This window comes from Corvus kubaryi, unplaced genomic scaffold (assembly GCF_017639235.1).
Source record: "Corvus kubaryi isolate FWS band 111438036 unplaced genomic scaffold, C.kubaryi_AGA036_p1.0 37397, whole genome shotgun sequence".
NCBI classification, from domain to species: Eukaryota; Metazoa; Chordata; class Aves; order Passeriformes; family Corvidae; genus Corvus; species Corvus kubaryi.
This window is the reverse complement of record NW_024581136.1, coordinates 17,221,126-17,239,060: the sequence shown is the minus strand read 5'-3', so window position 1 is coordinate 17,239,060 and position 17,935 is coordinate 17,221,126. Positions and strand designations below refer to the sequence as shown.

Here is a 17,935-nt window from a genome sequence, read left to right as displayed (position 1 = left end):
CTGTTAAATGTTTTAACATGTGCAGTGTGTGTTTACCTGCACATGTGTGACAAGTTGCACATGCTCTAGGGCTTTTTATCTTCTAATAAAATACTTCGTGAGAAAACGACCAACTGCTCTGAACCCAAACTGCAGCAGCCTGGGTTGCTGAGCACTACTAAGCACTACTGATATATTTTTTTCTTTTCTCAAGTATCAGTTGATAAATTTGGCTGATTTTCCACAATTAACAGATTCATTTTGAATTACTTGAGAGATCTTATGGGGTGAATCAAGTCTTTTTACTGAAGTGCAGCTGTAGATGATATTTATTTTTTCAGACACAAATATTCCAAGACAGCCTTTATTTGAGAGTCAATAAAAAATACTGGAAATCCAATCCATCAGTCATTACCTGTAGGCATCCTTCCTTTGTCTGGATGAACATTTATTTTCTGAAGTGTGTTTCTTGATAGTATTAATGTGATTATCCCACTTTTCTATACAAGAACAGCAATTGGGTTCAAAGCATATTTGTAAATAAAATACCATGGTCTTTCACATTTAAAGGCGTTTTCTTTCCAGTGTTGCACACATACACCTTTTCTCTCAAGTAGGCTCAGGATGTTATCAAGCTTTGCTTCTCCTATCTGTGTCCTTAAGACGTGAAGAGGGATTAGAAAACTTTTGGAAGATTTAAACTTAGTGAGTTGTGTGTGTTCTCAGTTATGTTTTGGAGAAGTGTCTGATGCCCTAAAGCTCCTCATCAAAGCCCAGCCGTGAGAATATGCATTTCAACCAGTGCTGGGGGAAACATACTGCCTTGTTTCCAGAAACATCCCACCTCGTTTCCAGCCGGCCCACTGGAAGGCAGGAGGTGGTGTTTACACCTCTGGGCCATGGGGTCAGGTCACACGATTAGAAATACCAGGCCATGAGCGGAGTGGTGTAAACAGCCCTGTTCCAGCCTGAGCAGTGTCTCTGTTTCAGCTGCTGAGCTGACTTTCCTGGGATCCTGCTGTGTCCTGACTGTTGGGGTGAGGGTTCACAGCAGCTTGTGTACGCAGCCTTGAGCAGGAGACGTGAGAGAGGCTGTGAATCAGTGATCCCCCTCCACAGGACAGTGTCACGCTCAGCAGGACTTCAGAGTTCCTATGTAGGTGTATCTGTGTGGCAGGAATGGGGTCAGGGACCCTCTGCAGTGACCTTGCCACAGGCACCCACTCTGCTGTCACTGCTGTTCACTGTCAGCTTCCTGTGCCAAGCCCATGCCCGAATCAGGGAATCACCCTGGGCACACGCTGGGGATCAGAGGCAAGCGGTGACAGTGCAGTGACACTGTGAGCTGGCGGGAACCACTGTAATTGTAACTTCCCCACAGGGAAAGCACAAAGTAACTCCAGCTGTTCCCTCCTCCTGGGGCTGCAGCTGTGCTGGAGCGGTGATATCCCACCCACGACCCGCAGGGACCTGATGCTTTTCAGAGTCACAGAGCCGCTCTCTCTCCCGAACAGAGTGCAGGGAGGCAAAACCGCAGGACACTACACAAGTCTCGGGTCTGGAGTTGTATCTACAGCCTGTAAAATTTAAGGACTGCTGATCTACAGCCAGGATTTATTGCTCTAGTGCTGGGGAGGAGATTCCTTTCTTTTCAGCACAGCTACTCAGGCTGTGCCTCTGGGTAAAATCTGCAAGTGTTGCTTCAGGATTTAGTGAAACACTTGAGCACAGTTACCTTAAATTTAATCTGATGCTTACACATTCTGCTGGATCCAGCCCTGATGTCCTGCCTTGAAATTCCTCAGCTCCCATAGATTCCAGTGAAAGATAAGCACACTGAACACCTCAGAAAATTCTTCATACCTCAAAGACTTTGTCCCTGTATATGTAGTACTTGGGTTAGCTTCATCATTATCAGTGGTTTGACTCCAGAGATACAGGGTAGTGCTTCTCAGTGATGAAAAACAAGTTGAAGTGAGGCAGAAAAACCTGTGATAAATTAGTGTGGAGAGCATTAATGGAGTCAAATGTCCTGAGTTTATTGAATTAGGGAAGTCAAACTAATTTTAAAATTAAGCCTAGAGAGTGGGAGACTAGATACCGTTGGCACAACAAAAAAGTCTTAATGGCTGTCATCTCAGCACATTAGGAAAGCACTGTCAAAGCTCTTGCTGACAAGATGCTTTCTCGGGGATTATTAATTATATTGCATTATTAGCCAGGCATGGTATGAGAACATATTTAACACGTTAACTAAAATGCAACAACCATTTAGCTAATAAGTTTGACTTGCTCTTTTAAATTTTCTTAATGATTAGCAACTTAGTAAAACTGTAATGGTGAGAGATAAAAATAATGATTCAACAAGCCGTGTCTCAAGGACAAGTTTTAACTGGAACTTGCATGTGGCAAGGATAGATAAAGTGTACAGTCCTAATTATCAGGACAAGACAAAAGTAAACATATCGTCAGATTTAACTAACTCTAATGACCCTGTCCTGTGCTGGCATATGGTTAAAGTGCTCTTGTGATAGTTCAGCCCAGCTTGATCCTTCCACTGCAGCCATGGGGAGGACAAAGGGTCAGCAGTGCCTCACTCTGCTCATCCTGTCCCGGGCTGGAAGAAGAAAACTCCCTTACCTTCCACATGACAGCTGCTGCAAGGAAACACAGCCTGGCAGTCCATTTTCCTTAGGTGCCTCTGAACTCCTAGGCAGCACTTCCGGGAAGTTCAGCACTGTAGCCATGGGCAATGTTAATGCTGTGGGCTGTGTTAAACTGAATTATGTGCTGCATTACAATAATTGGATCAGGCTTTCTATTGTCATTCACCAGTGACACAGGAAAACAAGGACTGACTGCTCAATGTTGATCAATAAGGCCCCTCACTGCTGAGTTGCCAGCAGCGTCACTGATGCCCCGCAGAAAATAGGACAAAACTTAGCAGAAGTTTAGGAAATAGTTTTGTACCCCCTGTATGATCACAGGGGACTCAGCCTGCCTGGGCCCTCAGAGCAGCAGCAAATCTGCTTTGAGCCTCACCTCTCCCCAAATGCTCCTCCTGCCTCTCGTGCCTAGAGAGGCCCCAGCACCAGGTTTTAGGCTGCACCAGCACCATGCAAGCAGAGGTGCTTCACAGTGGGGTGGAGTGGGCAGCGGGGTCAGCTGGGGCCAGACAGCAGCACCCCTCCAGTCAGGGTTCATCCTGGCCCAGAGCCAGCTCCCACCGGCTCCAGGGCTGCCTCCAACCCCACAGTCTCACCTCTGGACCACCCTTTTCAAAGGGATTTAGCTGAGGGCTTGCACATCTTTGACCACCTATGGAGCAAATGTGTCCTGCTAGGAAAACAGCTCCCATCTGGCATTGGATGTGTGTCTGGGATGTACAGACAGGGGAAGAAACAGCAGCGCAAGCCAACACCTGCCATAGATATTGTTCATCTTTTATCTAACAGACCTAGATAACAATGCTGATAGCAAGAATTCTCTTTTTTTCTCCTTTTTGTACATTCAGACAATCCATTATAATATTTATGGCAGTAAACACTGTGGAGAGCTTCTGAGTCTGCTTTGTCCATTGGTCTCACCTGGGGGGACCTGTGTGCAGCACACAGATGGACAGCCCGACACAGACCTGTGCCCCAGCTCTGCTGCTCTCTTCTCAGCCCCAGCCTGGTTCCAGCAGCCCTGCATGCCCCGTGTCAGACCCGGGTCACTCACCACTGCAGCACATGACAGCAGTGACCCAGTTCTCCTCTAGTTAAATCCCAGCAGTTGCTCCAGCAAAGCCTTTGGTGCAATCTTACTGCTTCAGTGCACACACTGTGGCCAGACATTTTTCCCAGTGGACCTCGTGGCTGCACTTCCCATCACTTGGAAGTGATGAGAATTGGCTGTAGGGACTTAGTACCAAGAGAGTAAAGTCTACAAAGGAAAAATGTTCACAAAAAGGAGCATAAACCTCCCCTAAAACCAAACCCATAACAGCAGCATGATCCTCCTCAGCCCTTCTATGATGTGCTTTTCATTATGCTTGATCCTCTGTTACATTTTGGCCACTGCTTCACCAGGAGCTGTGGTGAGCACACAGTGACCAAGCAGTGCTGGTGTTTCATCTCTAAATAAATAATGGGTTTCTACCCCGAGAAAGCTGCTAGAAAGTAACCTGGTATCACAACAAGTAATATGCAAATCTTAAAAGTCAAGCAGAGAGCAGGCTTTTACAATGGTTCCAACTATCTCCCCAAAAAAGGAAGAAAAATCCTTGGAGTTTGATTCTGCCACATAAAAGTGTCTCATAAAGAAGCAAAAGGAGCACAAACAAGGCTATGGAAACAGCACGACCTCCTGCTTGCACACGATCTTGGCTGAAGCACACCCAGCCAGCAAGATGCTAAGTGATGCAAAGTGGGAGTTGGGTAAGTGGCACCTTCCAGTTAACCTTTCAATACCCGTTTCTTCTTTGGGTCATCATTAATTGTTGCTTTATGGGCAGCCTGAGCCCTTGGCTGGACCTGGAGCCTGTGGGTCTTGAGCACTGCGTGAAAGGAAGGGAAGGCAATTGCAGATGGGGATGGAGGTGCCCTGGCAACGGTCACACCATGGAAGGGGTGGCAGCAGGACTCCAGTCTCCTCACACGGAGACCAGGAGCGCCCAGGCCTCTTGTGTGGTCAGTGTTGTGCTGTGCCTTGTGCTGAAGCAGCAAGAAGGGAGAGAGGAGAGGCTTCCTGGGAGGAAAGAGGGAGCTAAGTAGTCTGGCTGAATTGTAAGGAAAATACCCATCAGCCCAGCCACAGTTTCTAAGACTCTCCAAAAAATACTGTGACTGAGAAATCTGTATGAGATCAGACAGAATTTCCATAATGCACAGATAGCAAAGCAAGGGAGGATCATCCCAACCAGTTCAGGTGGGATCCACCGTCTTCCTCTGCAGAAGCAAGAGTGAGGGGGAGTTTGCTCCACCTGTTTTCCTTAGCACCTGGGGTGATCAGTGCTGTGTGCTGGTGACACAACTGCGCTAGCAATTGGTTTCTCAAGGCACCAGGTCTCTCAGCAGAATGAAGCAGAGAGCAGGGGATAAAAAAGTGAAAACATGACGCTGCAGCATCAGCCAGCCCCCTTTCCTTCATCTCAGCTAAGAGATGGCCCTGCTCAGTGCCGTCTGGTAAGCTCATTGTCCCAATGGGCTCTTCCCATAGGGCATGGAGACACACATGTAACATACTCCTCCAGTCCTTTCCCTGGCTCTTCCTGCAGCCCAGTTGTCCCAAGTGTCTTAGAGTAAAAGGCCAAGTTAGCACCTGTGGCTGGGAGGTGTGAACCACAGCAACCAGAAGGAATCCAATGGATGGGTCCTCCTGGTCTGCCAGCTGCAAGGTTTTTGTGAAATGAGACTTTTGCCCAACGTTCTTCTCATGGTTCCCGAAGGAGGTCCATGCCCAGTCCCTCCTTTCTGGGTGCGTGGGATGTCTATGCCTCCTCGCTGCGTCGCAGGTCTTGCAGCTCAGTCATGGCTTTGGCCGAGAGCTTCTTGCGGCGGAACGCGGCTGCGATCTCCTCAAAGGACTTTCCTTTCGTCTCCGGTACTTTGAAGTACGCAAACAGAAAGAAGACGAGGAGCAGACCCGCAAAGATCACAAACACGTATGGTCCGCATAGATCCTGCAGGGGGAAAGTGGGAACAGGGGAGACCACCATCAGCACCACAGGGATGGCTTCCCCCTCCTACTCCCAGTGGCTGCGGTGCCCAGCCAGTCTAGGGGATGGAAATCTGGGAGGCACATTCACATCCTGATGGGCTGCTTTGGGAGCCAAGCAGTGGGGTCATGCCAGTTGTTTATTTGTATGGTTTAAGGGATTTCTTACCGCTATATACTGGAAACACATTCCCACGATGAAGTTGCAGGCCCAGTTGCAGAAGCCAGCGACAGCAATGGCGGCAGGGCGTGGGCCTTGGCTGAACAGTTCAGCTACAATAAACCAGGGAATGGGCCCGGGCCCCACTTCGAAGAAGATGACGAAGAGGAAGATCGCAACCATGCTGACATAGCTCATCCAGGCAAACTGGCTCTGCAAGAGGTTGGTGTTAGAGTCCCAACACAACTCTCATTAATTATCACTAATTACCTTATGTAGGCTTCTTTTTCAGAAATTCCTTTCTATTCAGACAAAGGGGGACTGGACATGAATAATTAAGGTTTTAAACTCTTGTGCCAGGTGCTGGCTGGGCATGTAGTACCAGCATTGCTGCCTGGAGGAGTTCACAGCCATCAGTTCAGCTGTTACTTTGAGCCTTCTCCTTGCCTGCGGCTCAGCAAAATGAGGCAGAAGGGCAGCCTTTAATAACCAGGGTGTTCAGCAAAGGAGGCCACTCCTTACTTGCTTTTTCATCTGGACAGGCGCTTGCACCAGTGGTTTGGACTGACTTTGATGGGATCTTCTCTTGTTTTCAAACCAAGGAGGAAAAAATGGAGAGAAATCCTTACCAGGAGCACAAGCCCAACTGTCATGGCCACAGCGCTGACTAACATGCCCATCAAACCAGCCAGGAACAGGGACCGCCTGCCTGCCTTCTCCACCAGAAGGACCTGTAGAAACACATGCAGCAGCTCAGTGTCCAGCACCACCACTCTCAGGATCAGGGCCATTAGCAATAACCAACCTGCTACCACTGCCACACTGCTCTTTTGCTCTTTTAGCTCCAGTGGTAGAGATTTATGGGCTGGTTTCCAAGTATCAGAAACTCTGCTTGCGGCTGCTGGGAAGCCAGACTGAGCAGTCACCCTGCCAAGGGCAAGGCAAAGGCACATACGCTCAGAGCCCATGTATTTCCAAGCTCTCAGGACTTCCCACCACTCCTACACGAGTTGCTGACTGTGGACTTTCTCTCTCTCTCCCTTTTCTTTTTTTCTTCCAGTAACTAAAAACTTACTAGGTCTGCATTAGTTCGAAATCAGCCTTCAAAATGTAGCATGATTCAGGCCACATCTCGGGCCATTGCACCTTGCCTGTCTAGGGCAGGGATACTTGTGTAGCAGCTGCAGTCAGGATTTTTCCTCCAATCACTGCCAGACTCCTTTTGCTTCCCTGGTAGTCACAAGGCTTAGTTTTCTCCTTCTCAGCTCCTCTTGGTGGATTCCAGTCGTCTCACACAGCTTTTGACAGATACCTAAGTCTGTACCAGACACCTCACCGGGCGGGAAGCTGTAGGTCCCTCCGAGGACAGTGCAGCTAGCCTGGCCTAACCATGCAGCAGCCTCTGAGGCTGCCTGCTCTTTTCCCTCTGCTTGAAAGGACACCTCTGGCCAGCAGCTCCACCTTTCCTGCCATTACAGCCATGATTTACACTTCCCAGAGACCGTCTCTTTTGCTGGAGGCAGTTCATGTGCTGACACGTGAAGTTGTAGAGGATGAATCTCTGCTCCCTTCTCCCCATGCCAAGGTCCACCCAGCTGTCAGTGCCTCTGTCTTTTGATTTGGGTCTGTCATTTATTGACAAAAGCAGGTAATTTTTAAGTGCTCATGGACAAAACAAGCAAAGAGCAAATGCCCAAGGCTGCAAGTAACACAGCCCTGGGATGCGGACTGAACTGCAGGACACCCTCCATGCTGAAGAAAGGCTTCTTCCAGCTGCACATCTCTGTGCCTCCTTTCACAATAAATATCACATTTTCTCCTCAGTATGGGGCCTGTGATGGACTTTAAAGCAGGTTCACTCCAAGACCTCCTATCTCATAGGTGCTGGGTTGGAAGGGACCTTAAAGATCATCCAATTTCAACCCCTCTGCCATGGGCAGGGACACCTTCCACAAGACCAGGTTGCTCCAAGCCCTGTCTAACCTGGCCTTAGACAATTCAGGGATGGGGCATCCACAACCTCTCTGAGAAACCTGTGCCAGTGCCTCACCACCTTCACAGCCAAGAATTTCTTTCTAATATCTAATCAAAACCTGCTCTGTCAGTTTAAAATGATTCCTCCTTGTCCTAAATCTCTTGGAGCTGTGTATTTCTGTCTTGCAGCCAGTCCTGCATCATGTTGGTGAAAGTCCTTTATTCCCTAAATCTCTTGAGAGATAATAGGGAAATAGGCTTGGCATTTCCTGATCTTATATTAATGGCCACATCATAAAACTAATTGCCAGCTGATAGGAATTGTATTAATCCTCTCAGGAGAGAGACGAACAAAGGGAAGGTCTGTGGAAACAGAACCATCCTTTTATTGCTGCAGAGCCCTGCTGAGATAGGATGAGGATAGGTGCTGGATTACTTTTATTACTGTGGAACAGCCTTTGGGTATCGCTCGTGCAGGTGCTGTGTACATACAGAAAACAGATTGAAAGATAACAGGTAAGAGCAGACTGTGAGCTGGTGACTTCTCCATCGCAGCCCCCATCCCGTGCCTGCTCCCTGGGGGAATAGGACCTGCACAATTGCAATCCCAAGGGCAACTTTTATGTGGGGGGGAAATGCAGAGTTTTCAGAGCTTCCTTGAACACAGTGGTGCAGTTTCTACTGATGAGGCATTTAGCAGTGCTGATTGATAGCAACATGCTCTATGTCAAGACTTGAATTTTCAAATGAAACTTGTCCAGGGAATGATTTTTCCCTGTAAGGTGTTCAGGGTCAGTCCTGCAACACTGCAAATCCCAGCTCTGGGATAAAATCATATTTCAAAACCACATTGTAGCTTCTGTCCAGCGGGCAGAAGTGTTTACTTACAGAGATAACAGTGAAGACCGTGTTCACCACTCCAACACCGATGGTTGCATAAACTGGTTGTTCAACCCCAGCTCTCTCGAAAATGTTTGTGGAGTAGTAAAAGATCTATCAAAATACATCAAGATGAAGGATTAGGCAATAGGGCTGGTGAAACTTTTTGTTCTCATGAGGGAACAGTTGCGTTTGCTTGGCTGAGATGTGGTGTAATTTAATTATGAATAATTTTTCAACTTTTAACTGCTTGTTATAATAATTAAAGCTGAAAATTTCAAAGGAGCCTGAGGGAGTTAAAAATCCTGTTGAAATTCCCCTCTTGAGCTACTGCATTTGCACATCTGTTTTCTTCTATGTAGTCCATGTTTAATCTCAAAATCCAGATTGCCAGCACTGAGCACTGAAGACAAATATCTTAATATGACCAAGTTTTACATGAATTTTAAAATATTGTCATTTCAATGACTCCCATTCCTTCCTTCTCTCCAAGAATAAGATAATTCCTTTTGGGTGAAAGCTAAGGGCAGGAGGTAAACGGGTGGCTGACCCAGTGGCTGATGGATACATTGGGCATGGCCTGGAGCCAGCTGGGCTGGGCATCCCTGTGTGCTACTTAATGCTTCTGGGTGTCAAGTGGTGATGTCTGGTATTCCAGGAGGTGATGCAAAAGTTGTTTAGCTAAAAATGGCTACAAAATAGTGATTCTGGGGTGCGCATGATGTCATTTAAGAGAGCAAACTGCTGACAAACTCGGGTAGGTGGAGGGTCATGGGAGGGCTCAGCATGGGCCTGCTGTGCCAGCTGGTTTTGTGCTGGACTCCCTCCTACTCTTCTTCCCTCCTGCCCTCCCACAGCCAGCTTTGCAGGGACTGAGGAGCTCATTGCAGCCATGGGAAAGCCTTCTTTCATCCCTGCAGGACTTGGATTGAACCAGAGCTGCCTTTTCACGCTCAACATGGATTTCTTGAAAGACGAACATTTTGGGGAGACTCACCGCATTGATTCCTGAGAACTGCTGGGATATTTGCACCATCAGTGCCACGATGACAGCCTGCCTGTACTTGGAAGAGGTGAAAAGCTGTTTTATGGAGACTTTCTTCTCACTAGCAGCCTCTTGCTTTTCCTTTTCCATCTCTTCAATCTCTTTCATCGGATCACAGTTTCCTCGAAGCCTTTTCAAATCTTAGGGAAACAAAAGATTGAAATTTTATTTTCAGTGGTAGGTAAGGTGTAAGTGAGGACAAGAATTTCTTTAGGCAAAACTTAAGGTAAGCCAACCACATGGACAGCTGTGCCCTCTTGCTCTGAGGGTTCCTGTGGCACACCCAAGGTATCCAGGGTGGGTCTGCTTGGTCAGGGGAAGCAGCACATCAGCTTTGCAACAGCCCTGAGACATCACTCTCAAGCCTCATCCCTCAGCAGTGCTGCTTGGTCCCATGCAAACATCTCCATAGTTTTTGATCCAGAGCTAGTTTGTACCTCAGCAGCTCAGAGCATGAGATGGAGCAACCACAATCACATGGGAGTCCTCAGCTGGGCTTTTCCTTCTGTGTTTAATACTATGTACAGTATAAAAACAACTCTAGACAAGCCCAGAATATCTTTCTTACTTTTTTTAGCTTCCTCCACCTTCCCCAGTTTGATGTAAAGGTATCGGGGGCTCTCGGGGCACAGTAAGAGCAGGAAGAACTGCAGCAGGGCAGCCACGCCAGACAGACCAAGGAGCAGGGGCCACATCTCATCATTGCCCAGGAGAAAGTCTAGTCCAAGGACCTGGAATAATTGAGGCATATTTGAGTGGATCATTTTGCACTGTAAGAAAAGAAAGTGATTGACCACTATGGCATTTTGAAGTGACAAGCTGGAGGAAAACTAGAAGCAAATACCAGCTCTTTTTCTGGATGTGTTTGTTTTCTGTACATTTTTGTGCCCACCTGTTGTGTAGCTGGGACTTGTGCCATGGTGGGCAGTGCTGATGGGGACTTTGGGCTCCCTGCTTCCCTGAAGAAGCCATTTTTGAGAACCTGATTACCAGGGGTTGAATGCTCAGGATCCAGCCTGATGTTGATGAGATGCTGAGAAAACTTCCTCAGGGAGAGGAGAAATTGTTTGCAGAAGTATTTTTTATTTCTTGAGAAGTTGTCTTTGTTAAGACACCTCTTACCTAAGGCAGGGGTTTAACCCCGTTAGAGCAGATTGTTTTGCACACTACTTCGGTTTTGGGGTAGAATGGTGAACAACACCCCATTATATCACTGGGTCTTCCTAATCTCTGAAATGCTCTCTCTGGATGTGTGTGTTTTCCTTCTTACCTGGCTGAAGAGGATACCTGTGACGATAGCGAGCTGGTGCAGCGTCCCCAGCGCTCCTCGAAGGGCCGTGGGAGAGACCTCGCTGACGTACATGGGCACGAGTCCGGAGGAGAGCCCTGCACCGAGCACACACAGGCATCACCACTTCCAGACACAGCTCAGCAGCCAGCAGAAACCACTTCCCAAACAGGAAAGGAGAACGGAGCCTGTGTGCTGCACCCCACACCCCACCAAGCCCTTCACGCCTGGCTGGGACCCACCTGCACCTTGGAAAGGTCAGAGCTCAAAACTGGGAAGCCTTTTTGCTTGAATACACAGAGCTTGAATCATAGCACAGAGCAGGGATTGTCTGCTGGGAGAAGTTACCACAGGGCAAGGAGCTTTCCTAAAACTTGCCTTGAAACCTCAGAGTGGAGTATTGTATTTGCATAGTAGTAACAGTGATAAAGAGCTGTTATTTCTAAGCTAATTCTAATGGAATGCCATATTATTTGCTGGCTACCGTAACCTCTCTGTGCACAGTGCTCCTGTGCTCTCTGTCTAGGGAACCTGTTAACCAGGCTGGCTAATGATGTCCTCTTACAGCAGCCACCAGCAAACCCCAGCCTTGAGATACAGAGCAACCTGCTCCCTTCTAGGATATGTAAAATGAACATGTGATAGAGCCAACCCAAATACTTCTGGGAAAGATCCTGGATCAAGAAGGGCAGACACAGGGAGAAGAGGGAAACTCCCATCTTTGAAACCCCTTCTGAACTAAAAAAAGGATTAAAAAATACAGGAAACTCTGAACTGCAGCCCTGGAGCCTGATGCCAAGGAGCTGCTTTCAGTGGCTGACCCAGCCTGGACTCACCACAGTACAGCCCCGTGACCGCTCTGCCGGAGATGATGAGGATGTGGGATGGCCCAAATTTTGCCAGCCCCATGAGGAGGTTCCCAGCAATGGAAAGGACGTTCACCACCAGCATGGCTTTCACCCTGCAAGGCAGCAGCAGCACAGCTCCTCTGGCACCTTGCTCAGCCAAAGCAGCCTTTGCAACACACAAGAGGAGCTATGAAGTGATTTAATCAGCACTATAGGGGAAAAACAATGATTGTAGGCACTGCAAAGTATGGGGCCAGGGTGCAATCAGAGTAGTTAAAATGATATTATAAATGATACTATACATCCTGTGCAAATGCCATTCAGATGTCCTCCTCTTCCTTTTGCCATGGAAAGAAAAGGGGGAATTCAGAAGTTAATTAAGGCTGCTCATCAGCTGCTGTCTGAAATGCTCAAGTTGCAATAAAATGTCTGATTTGTAACTGAGGATTTTAATTGGCCCAACCTCTGTGATGGTTGAAACAGTGTTTTGGAAGTTGGAGGGTTTTTTCCTAAACTGGGGAGAATAACACAAATTGTATTTCTACAGGGAGGAAATGGTTCTATGGGAAAAATCAATCAGAAGGGTTTGGGCTGTGGCACAGAGCCCCAGCACACACGAGCCTCTCACCTCCCGAGCCGGTCGCCGATCCAGCCCACAGTGAAGGAGGAAACCATGCCGCCGATGGCAAACACGGACACAGACAGGGACCAGTACATGGTGAGGATGTGTGGGGAGGTAGCGAGATCCTCACTGATGTCACTCAGCGGTGGGAGTGTGCCCTCTGTTCCAGCCTGGAGGAACGTGCCATCCTCCCCAGAGGCATTGGTGGCGTATCTGTCTGGGGAGACGATGCCCAGCACGCGCCCGTAGTGCGCTTCTATCACCTGTGACAGGCAAAGATGAAAAACACCATCAGCTCAGATCTATAACCACCCCAACCCCTGTTTTGGATTTTTTTATGCCTCAGGAGAAACTTTTCCTTGCAGGCTCTGCAGGGGTAAAATCTCGGGGTTCACCCCAGTTCCACAACACCCAGACCCCAGCGGGGAGGGGCTGCCAGAGCATTCCCCCTCCCAGGGCTGGGCTGAGCTTGGTGTCCGGATTTGGCACTGCATTTGTTGGGGGGGGGGGGGGGTGCAGTCCCTTGGCCTGGGTACAGGGACTGTGCTTCAGTGGAGACAGCTCCATTATGTGCAGAGACCCACTCCTTTTCCTGGGGAAGTGCCAGTGGACGGTCCTGGCTGTGTTCTCACCCCACTGCCTTGTCGTGGGGGCTTTGTTCTGTGGGAGAGACTGCCTTGGAAGGGACAGAGCTCTCCTGAGGGCTTCTGCAAGGCACAAACTGGCCCTGGCTGCCCTGAAGCCGTAGTTCCTTGGCCATGCAAAGCTTGAGGGGCTCAACTTACCTTCTGGGGGGCGTTAATGACCCCCAGGCTGTAGCCGTACTGGAAGAAGCCCAACACCGCGGTGAAGACCGAGAGGACCAATGTTCCCGTGAGGTGCTGGGGCAGGAAGCACAGAACAACCTCATCATATGGTCCTAGCAGTGCCCAAAAGTGGGGGAGGGCTGCATCCCATCCCTGACCCTGCTGCCCAGCTGGCTAGGACAGTGGCATCCAGGGATGCTGCTGCAGCAGCACGGGTGGTTAGCTCTCCCCAAAGGAGAAGGAAAGCCCCTGGGGACAGGTAAGATCAGGCCCCCAGGGCAGAGAGGTGTTGCCCCACAATGACAGTCCAGCTCTCCCTGCTGCACTGACCATCCTGGCCCTGGAGCTCACAGGAGCCAGAGCTCTGCCTGGCACAGCAGTGCAAGAAGCAGCAGCAGTAGCAGTAAGTCATGCACCATCCCCACCCCTGGAGCATAACAGCTGGGAAAAAAACACCAAAAGGGTTTTTCAGCAGCACTGTTTCAAGAATTTTTTCCTCCCATCACAGTTAAAGCTACTCAGTGAGCCAACAGAGCTCTTAAAAATAAAAAATAATCCCTTGGCCCTTTTCCCCTTTTGCCCCTGTGCACAGTTAATTAGTGGAGGGGATTTTTTTCTGGTTGGTTTTGGTTTTGCAAGGCATTGCTCAGTGCTGCACTCCTGCAGAAATTCTAATCATTTCACTAGAAAGCCTAGTGCAAAAATACCGACGAGCCATGATTACCTTCTCTGTCTGCATTTTCCTTTTCTCATCCACCTCGCAGCTCCTCCGCCCTCCTCCTGGGAACAGTCACTGTCCTGGGCTGCAGAGCGAGGTAGGGGCTTGGGCAGGGAGGGAAGGACAGCAGAGCTGGGATGGAGGCAGGAAAACAGGCTGGTGCTTGGAGAGATGGGACTATATCAGCTCTGGAGTTAATGAGAAACCCAAGTCTTCCACGCATTATTTGGCCACCACTCAGCTCAAAGCAGCCACCACCAATCCCCGTGTTTGGGACACACATGAAACAATGGGAGACCTGCAAAGACATAGAGTAGATCTGGAAAATTCAAATGATCCAGCTTGCAGGGCTGGTTTGGGGCTGTCCCTCAGCTGAACCATTGGAAACGTGACATACCAGGGGCTTGAGAACACGGTAGAGCCTGTTTTGAGATGCTCAACACCTTCCTCAGCTTCTGTGCTGGGTGTACATGTCGCATCACAAACCTCTTGCTGAATCAGGGAGAAGAAACCTCTCCAGCACATGTAGCAAAGCAGTGAGAAAATGACTGTTTTATTTAAATAGCACTTAGCACCTGCTTTAAAATATATTCATGTGTATATATCACATCCAGAGCCACATACAAACACAGATGTATACAAGGTCTCTCTGTGTGTCCATACACAGACACCTGCACACACAGAGCCCCCCAGCAGGCAGCTCTAATGCCAGTACACACCTATCAGAGGAGACAGCTGTGTGTGTGTATGGACATAAAATGCAGCAAAATTACCCCGAATATTACAATAAAAGAGGCTTTCATTAAAAACCCCACAGTGGTGGAACAGTGAGCCTTTCAGCACTACCAGCTGATGGTTGCACCGTCAAATGTTGTGGATTCTGGGAAATACTGCCAATGCTGCCAAATACTACTGATGCTGCCAAATATTTTTGCCTTGGCTCACTTGGTTTTCATGAACTTCGCACATCTGCACAAGCTGGTCTGAGCTGGTCTCGCTCTGGCTTGGGCTTTGCTGTCCTTGACATGGTCAGAGAGAGGAGCTGCAGGGCTGGGGGGACAGTGGCATCCTTAGTGGTAGCAGACCGTGCCAAAATCTGAGTCAGCTGGGAAGGTGATTAATGCTGATTAAAGTCATTATCTTCCAGATCAGCCCCTGATGGGTCCGGCAGCCAAATCACAGCACTCATTGGAAAATGCTCTCAGTCAGCCAGGCTTCACATGGGCACAAAATGTACTTTCTACAGAGGAAGAGCAAGAGAAAAAACAACAAAGATGAGTGTAAGACCACTAATCTTTGCACTGGTCTCCAGTAAAGTAAAACTTTAACTGGAGGAGGAAAGTTCATTGCATTAAGCAGGCTTTGATTTCAGCCACAGCACCTGCATTCCCCTCTTGGGCTGGTGTAGCTGTGACAGGAAGGGCCCCAAGGATGAGCTTTTTAGTTTTCCCCAATATTTGTCCTTCCTGCTGAGATCTTTGCCAATGGTGTTTGTTTGCTCACTGTGTGTGGATACCCAGGCATTTACAAGCAGTTTCTTTGCATTGCAGTTAAATACCTTCACAATGGGACTGGCAGGATTTGACAGTTACCAGGCTGCTCAAGCTTGAATCAGAAAACAAATGGGAGCCCTGACCCAAGACCCCAAACTGAAACCCTCGGGCACTGTGAAATCCTTGCCAGGACAGATGTCCCCCTCCAGGATTCCCATGTACCCCTCTGGGATCCCCATCCTGTTGCAGGTACCTGGCCAAAAGAGGATGATGCTTTCCCTCCCTACTCTTCCCATCCTATTGGAGTTGGAGGGATCAAAGGCCACCAACATCCCACGAGCAGGGTGGCCTTTCCATGCCCTCCCCACTGCTGCTTAGAGCAGAACCTTCCTGTAATCTGGCTTCCTGGGGACGGGGTGTGGAGCAGCTGGAGCAGTGCTGGGGAGGCATGGGTGAACACCACTTACCTCCCCAGGAGCAGCCCTTCAACTTCCATGGAAACTTTGGATGCCAAAGGCAGGAAGCCCCACAGCCACACATATCCCTCGGCCAGGTATGGTGGCAAAAGGATGGAGCTATCCCAGACTTCTCCCATCCCTCCCTGGCCCCTCTCACCCTCCCTGCCAGGCAGGATGCTGTGTGCCAGTGCCAGGGCTGCCTCACCTGTGTCTTTGAGCCCCTGGCTGGTGCCAGCTGGGCTGTCACATACTCCTCCACAGCCTGGCCCCAGGCAATTTAAGCACATATTGAACTCTCAGTGGCACTAACAGACTCCAGACCTTGTGTTTCTCTGAACAGGGGGCTGGATGTGGATGTGCTGATTAGCAGAGGCCAGCTTGAGGCTCATGGATGGAAAAGGTTGGTGTGTAAATCTTCCTGTCATGGCAATCACTTCCCAAAGGGGCTGACTGTTAGCTTGAAAAGCAGAAGCACAATGGTCCTACAGGACAGAGAATCAGGCCTGGCTCCACCAGGATGAATGATCAGTCCATCAAATCTCTTGCCCATCTGACAGCCAGTTGTGGTCACAGTCCAGAGGGTGCAGAGAGTGGCACAGCACAGCCCAAAGCAACACTGACCCATTCCCCAGCTGGCCAGGCAGTGGTTAGGTGATTGGCAAACAACAGTGCCTGCATTATTGCTAATGCTTTATTTAAATAATAAAGTGCAAGAATTGTGCATAATGTTAGTTAGGCAGAATTGCCATGCTTACTGCCCACTCTATGTTGTGTGTAGTGTAATTGGTGTTGTTGATAATCTTACACTGTGTGATAGAAGCAATGGGCTGAAGTTTATGGCGGGGCTCTGCTTTTGAACAACTGAACATGCTTGTCACCTCAGTGGAAGGAATTCAAAGATTCCAGAGGGGCTGTGAGGCTATCCCCAGGTGCTGGGGTAATTTGCACACCCATTTTACTGCCTCTGGGTCATTCAGAGACAGCTTTGATGTTAAAAAAAAAAAAAGGAAAAGTATGCCATAAACCAAAACAAAGAAAAAAGGTAGATCTGGTCTGCAAGACTCTGGATCTCTAAGAGCAGGCTGATGTAGCACATCAGTGGCTGGCACAAAACCGAAATTACGTGTTCATTTCTCCTCTCTAACCACATCAGCTGGGGCAGGCAGCAGTGCTGGGGCCACATGTGAGACAGCAGCTCAGGCTGATAAAACACATTTAGGAGAGAGAATTTGGCGCATTTACAGCACTGCTGTAAAGATACCAGAGGTTAATGAGCCCCTTCCCACCCCCAACTCTGGGTGGTGCAGTGTGTCCCAGAATAGAAAAACTGGGAGGCAAACCCAGCAAACCTCTCCTGCTGCAGGTCCCGACTGCACAGATGGAAGTGGCAGCACAGGGCAGGACACAGATGCTGCAGGGCTGTGACAGGCATCCTGTGCCAGGAACTGCATCCTTATTGCTGAGGAAATCTCTGCTGGATCTCCTCAGAGCCGTGCCCAGGTGGGTGACTTACCCCGGACACAGACAGGGTATGACATGGGAGTTCCATCCCCCACCTTTGGGAACAGACAGGTTCAGTCTCTGCCAGCCCACACAATACTCACTCTGGCCCCAATGACAGAGTATCAAATTGTTGCATGAACAGGAAAGGACCTTAAGTGGGCTCACGTCGAGACAATGAACTGCAGCACAACTTCAACCATTTCCAGCAACCAGTCCAGCTCTGGGGTTGGGGCCAGGGTCATCTTGAGCATCCCTGTTCTGTCCCAAAATACATAGTGTCAACCCCCAAACCATCTCACAACAAGAAAAAGGCCATTTGATAATAATTCTGAAACAGGTTTGAAAAGATTCAGTTCCCACAAGCAGCTGCTACAGCCTTACCTCTGAGCACCCTTCACCTGGCAGTGGTACCCAGCATCTCCCCAGGGTGGTGGAGCTAACCAGGGCCCTTGCCAGCTCTCAGGG

General features: G+C 49.0%; 1 protein-coding gene across 1 annotated transcript; it reads right to left on the bottom strand.

Annotated features, from left to right (window-relative positions):
• Window positions 1–327: 327 nt before the first annotated feature.
• Window positions 328–14,186, bottom strand: SLC2A2 (solute carrier family 2 member 2). Its single transcript, XM_042042135.1, has 11 exons — window positions 14,023–14,186; window positions 13,278–13,373; window positions 12,499–12,755; window positions 11,859–11,983; window positions 11,005–11,120; window positions 10,303–10,465; window positions 9,687–9,874; window positions 8,699–8,803; window positions 6,466–6,567; window positions 5,846–6,049; window positions 328–5,641 (listed from the first exon to the last, which is right to left on the bottom strand). The coding sequence occupies exons 1-11, from the start codon at window positions 14,035–14,037 to the stop codon at window positions 5,450–5,452; spliced, it is 1,563 nt and encodes a 520-aa protein (XP_041898069.1). The 5' UTR covers window positions 14,038–14,186; the 3' UTR covers window positions 328–5,449.
• Window positions 14,187–17,935: the final 3,749 nt, after the last annotated feature.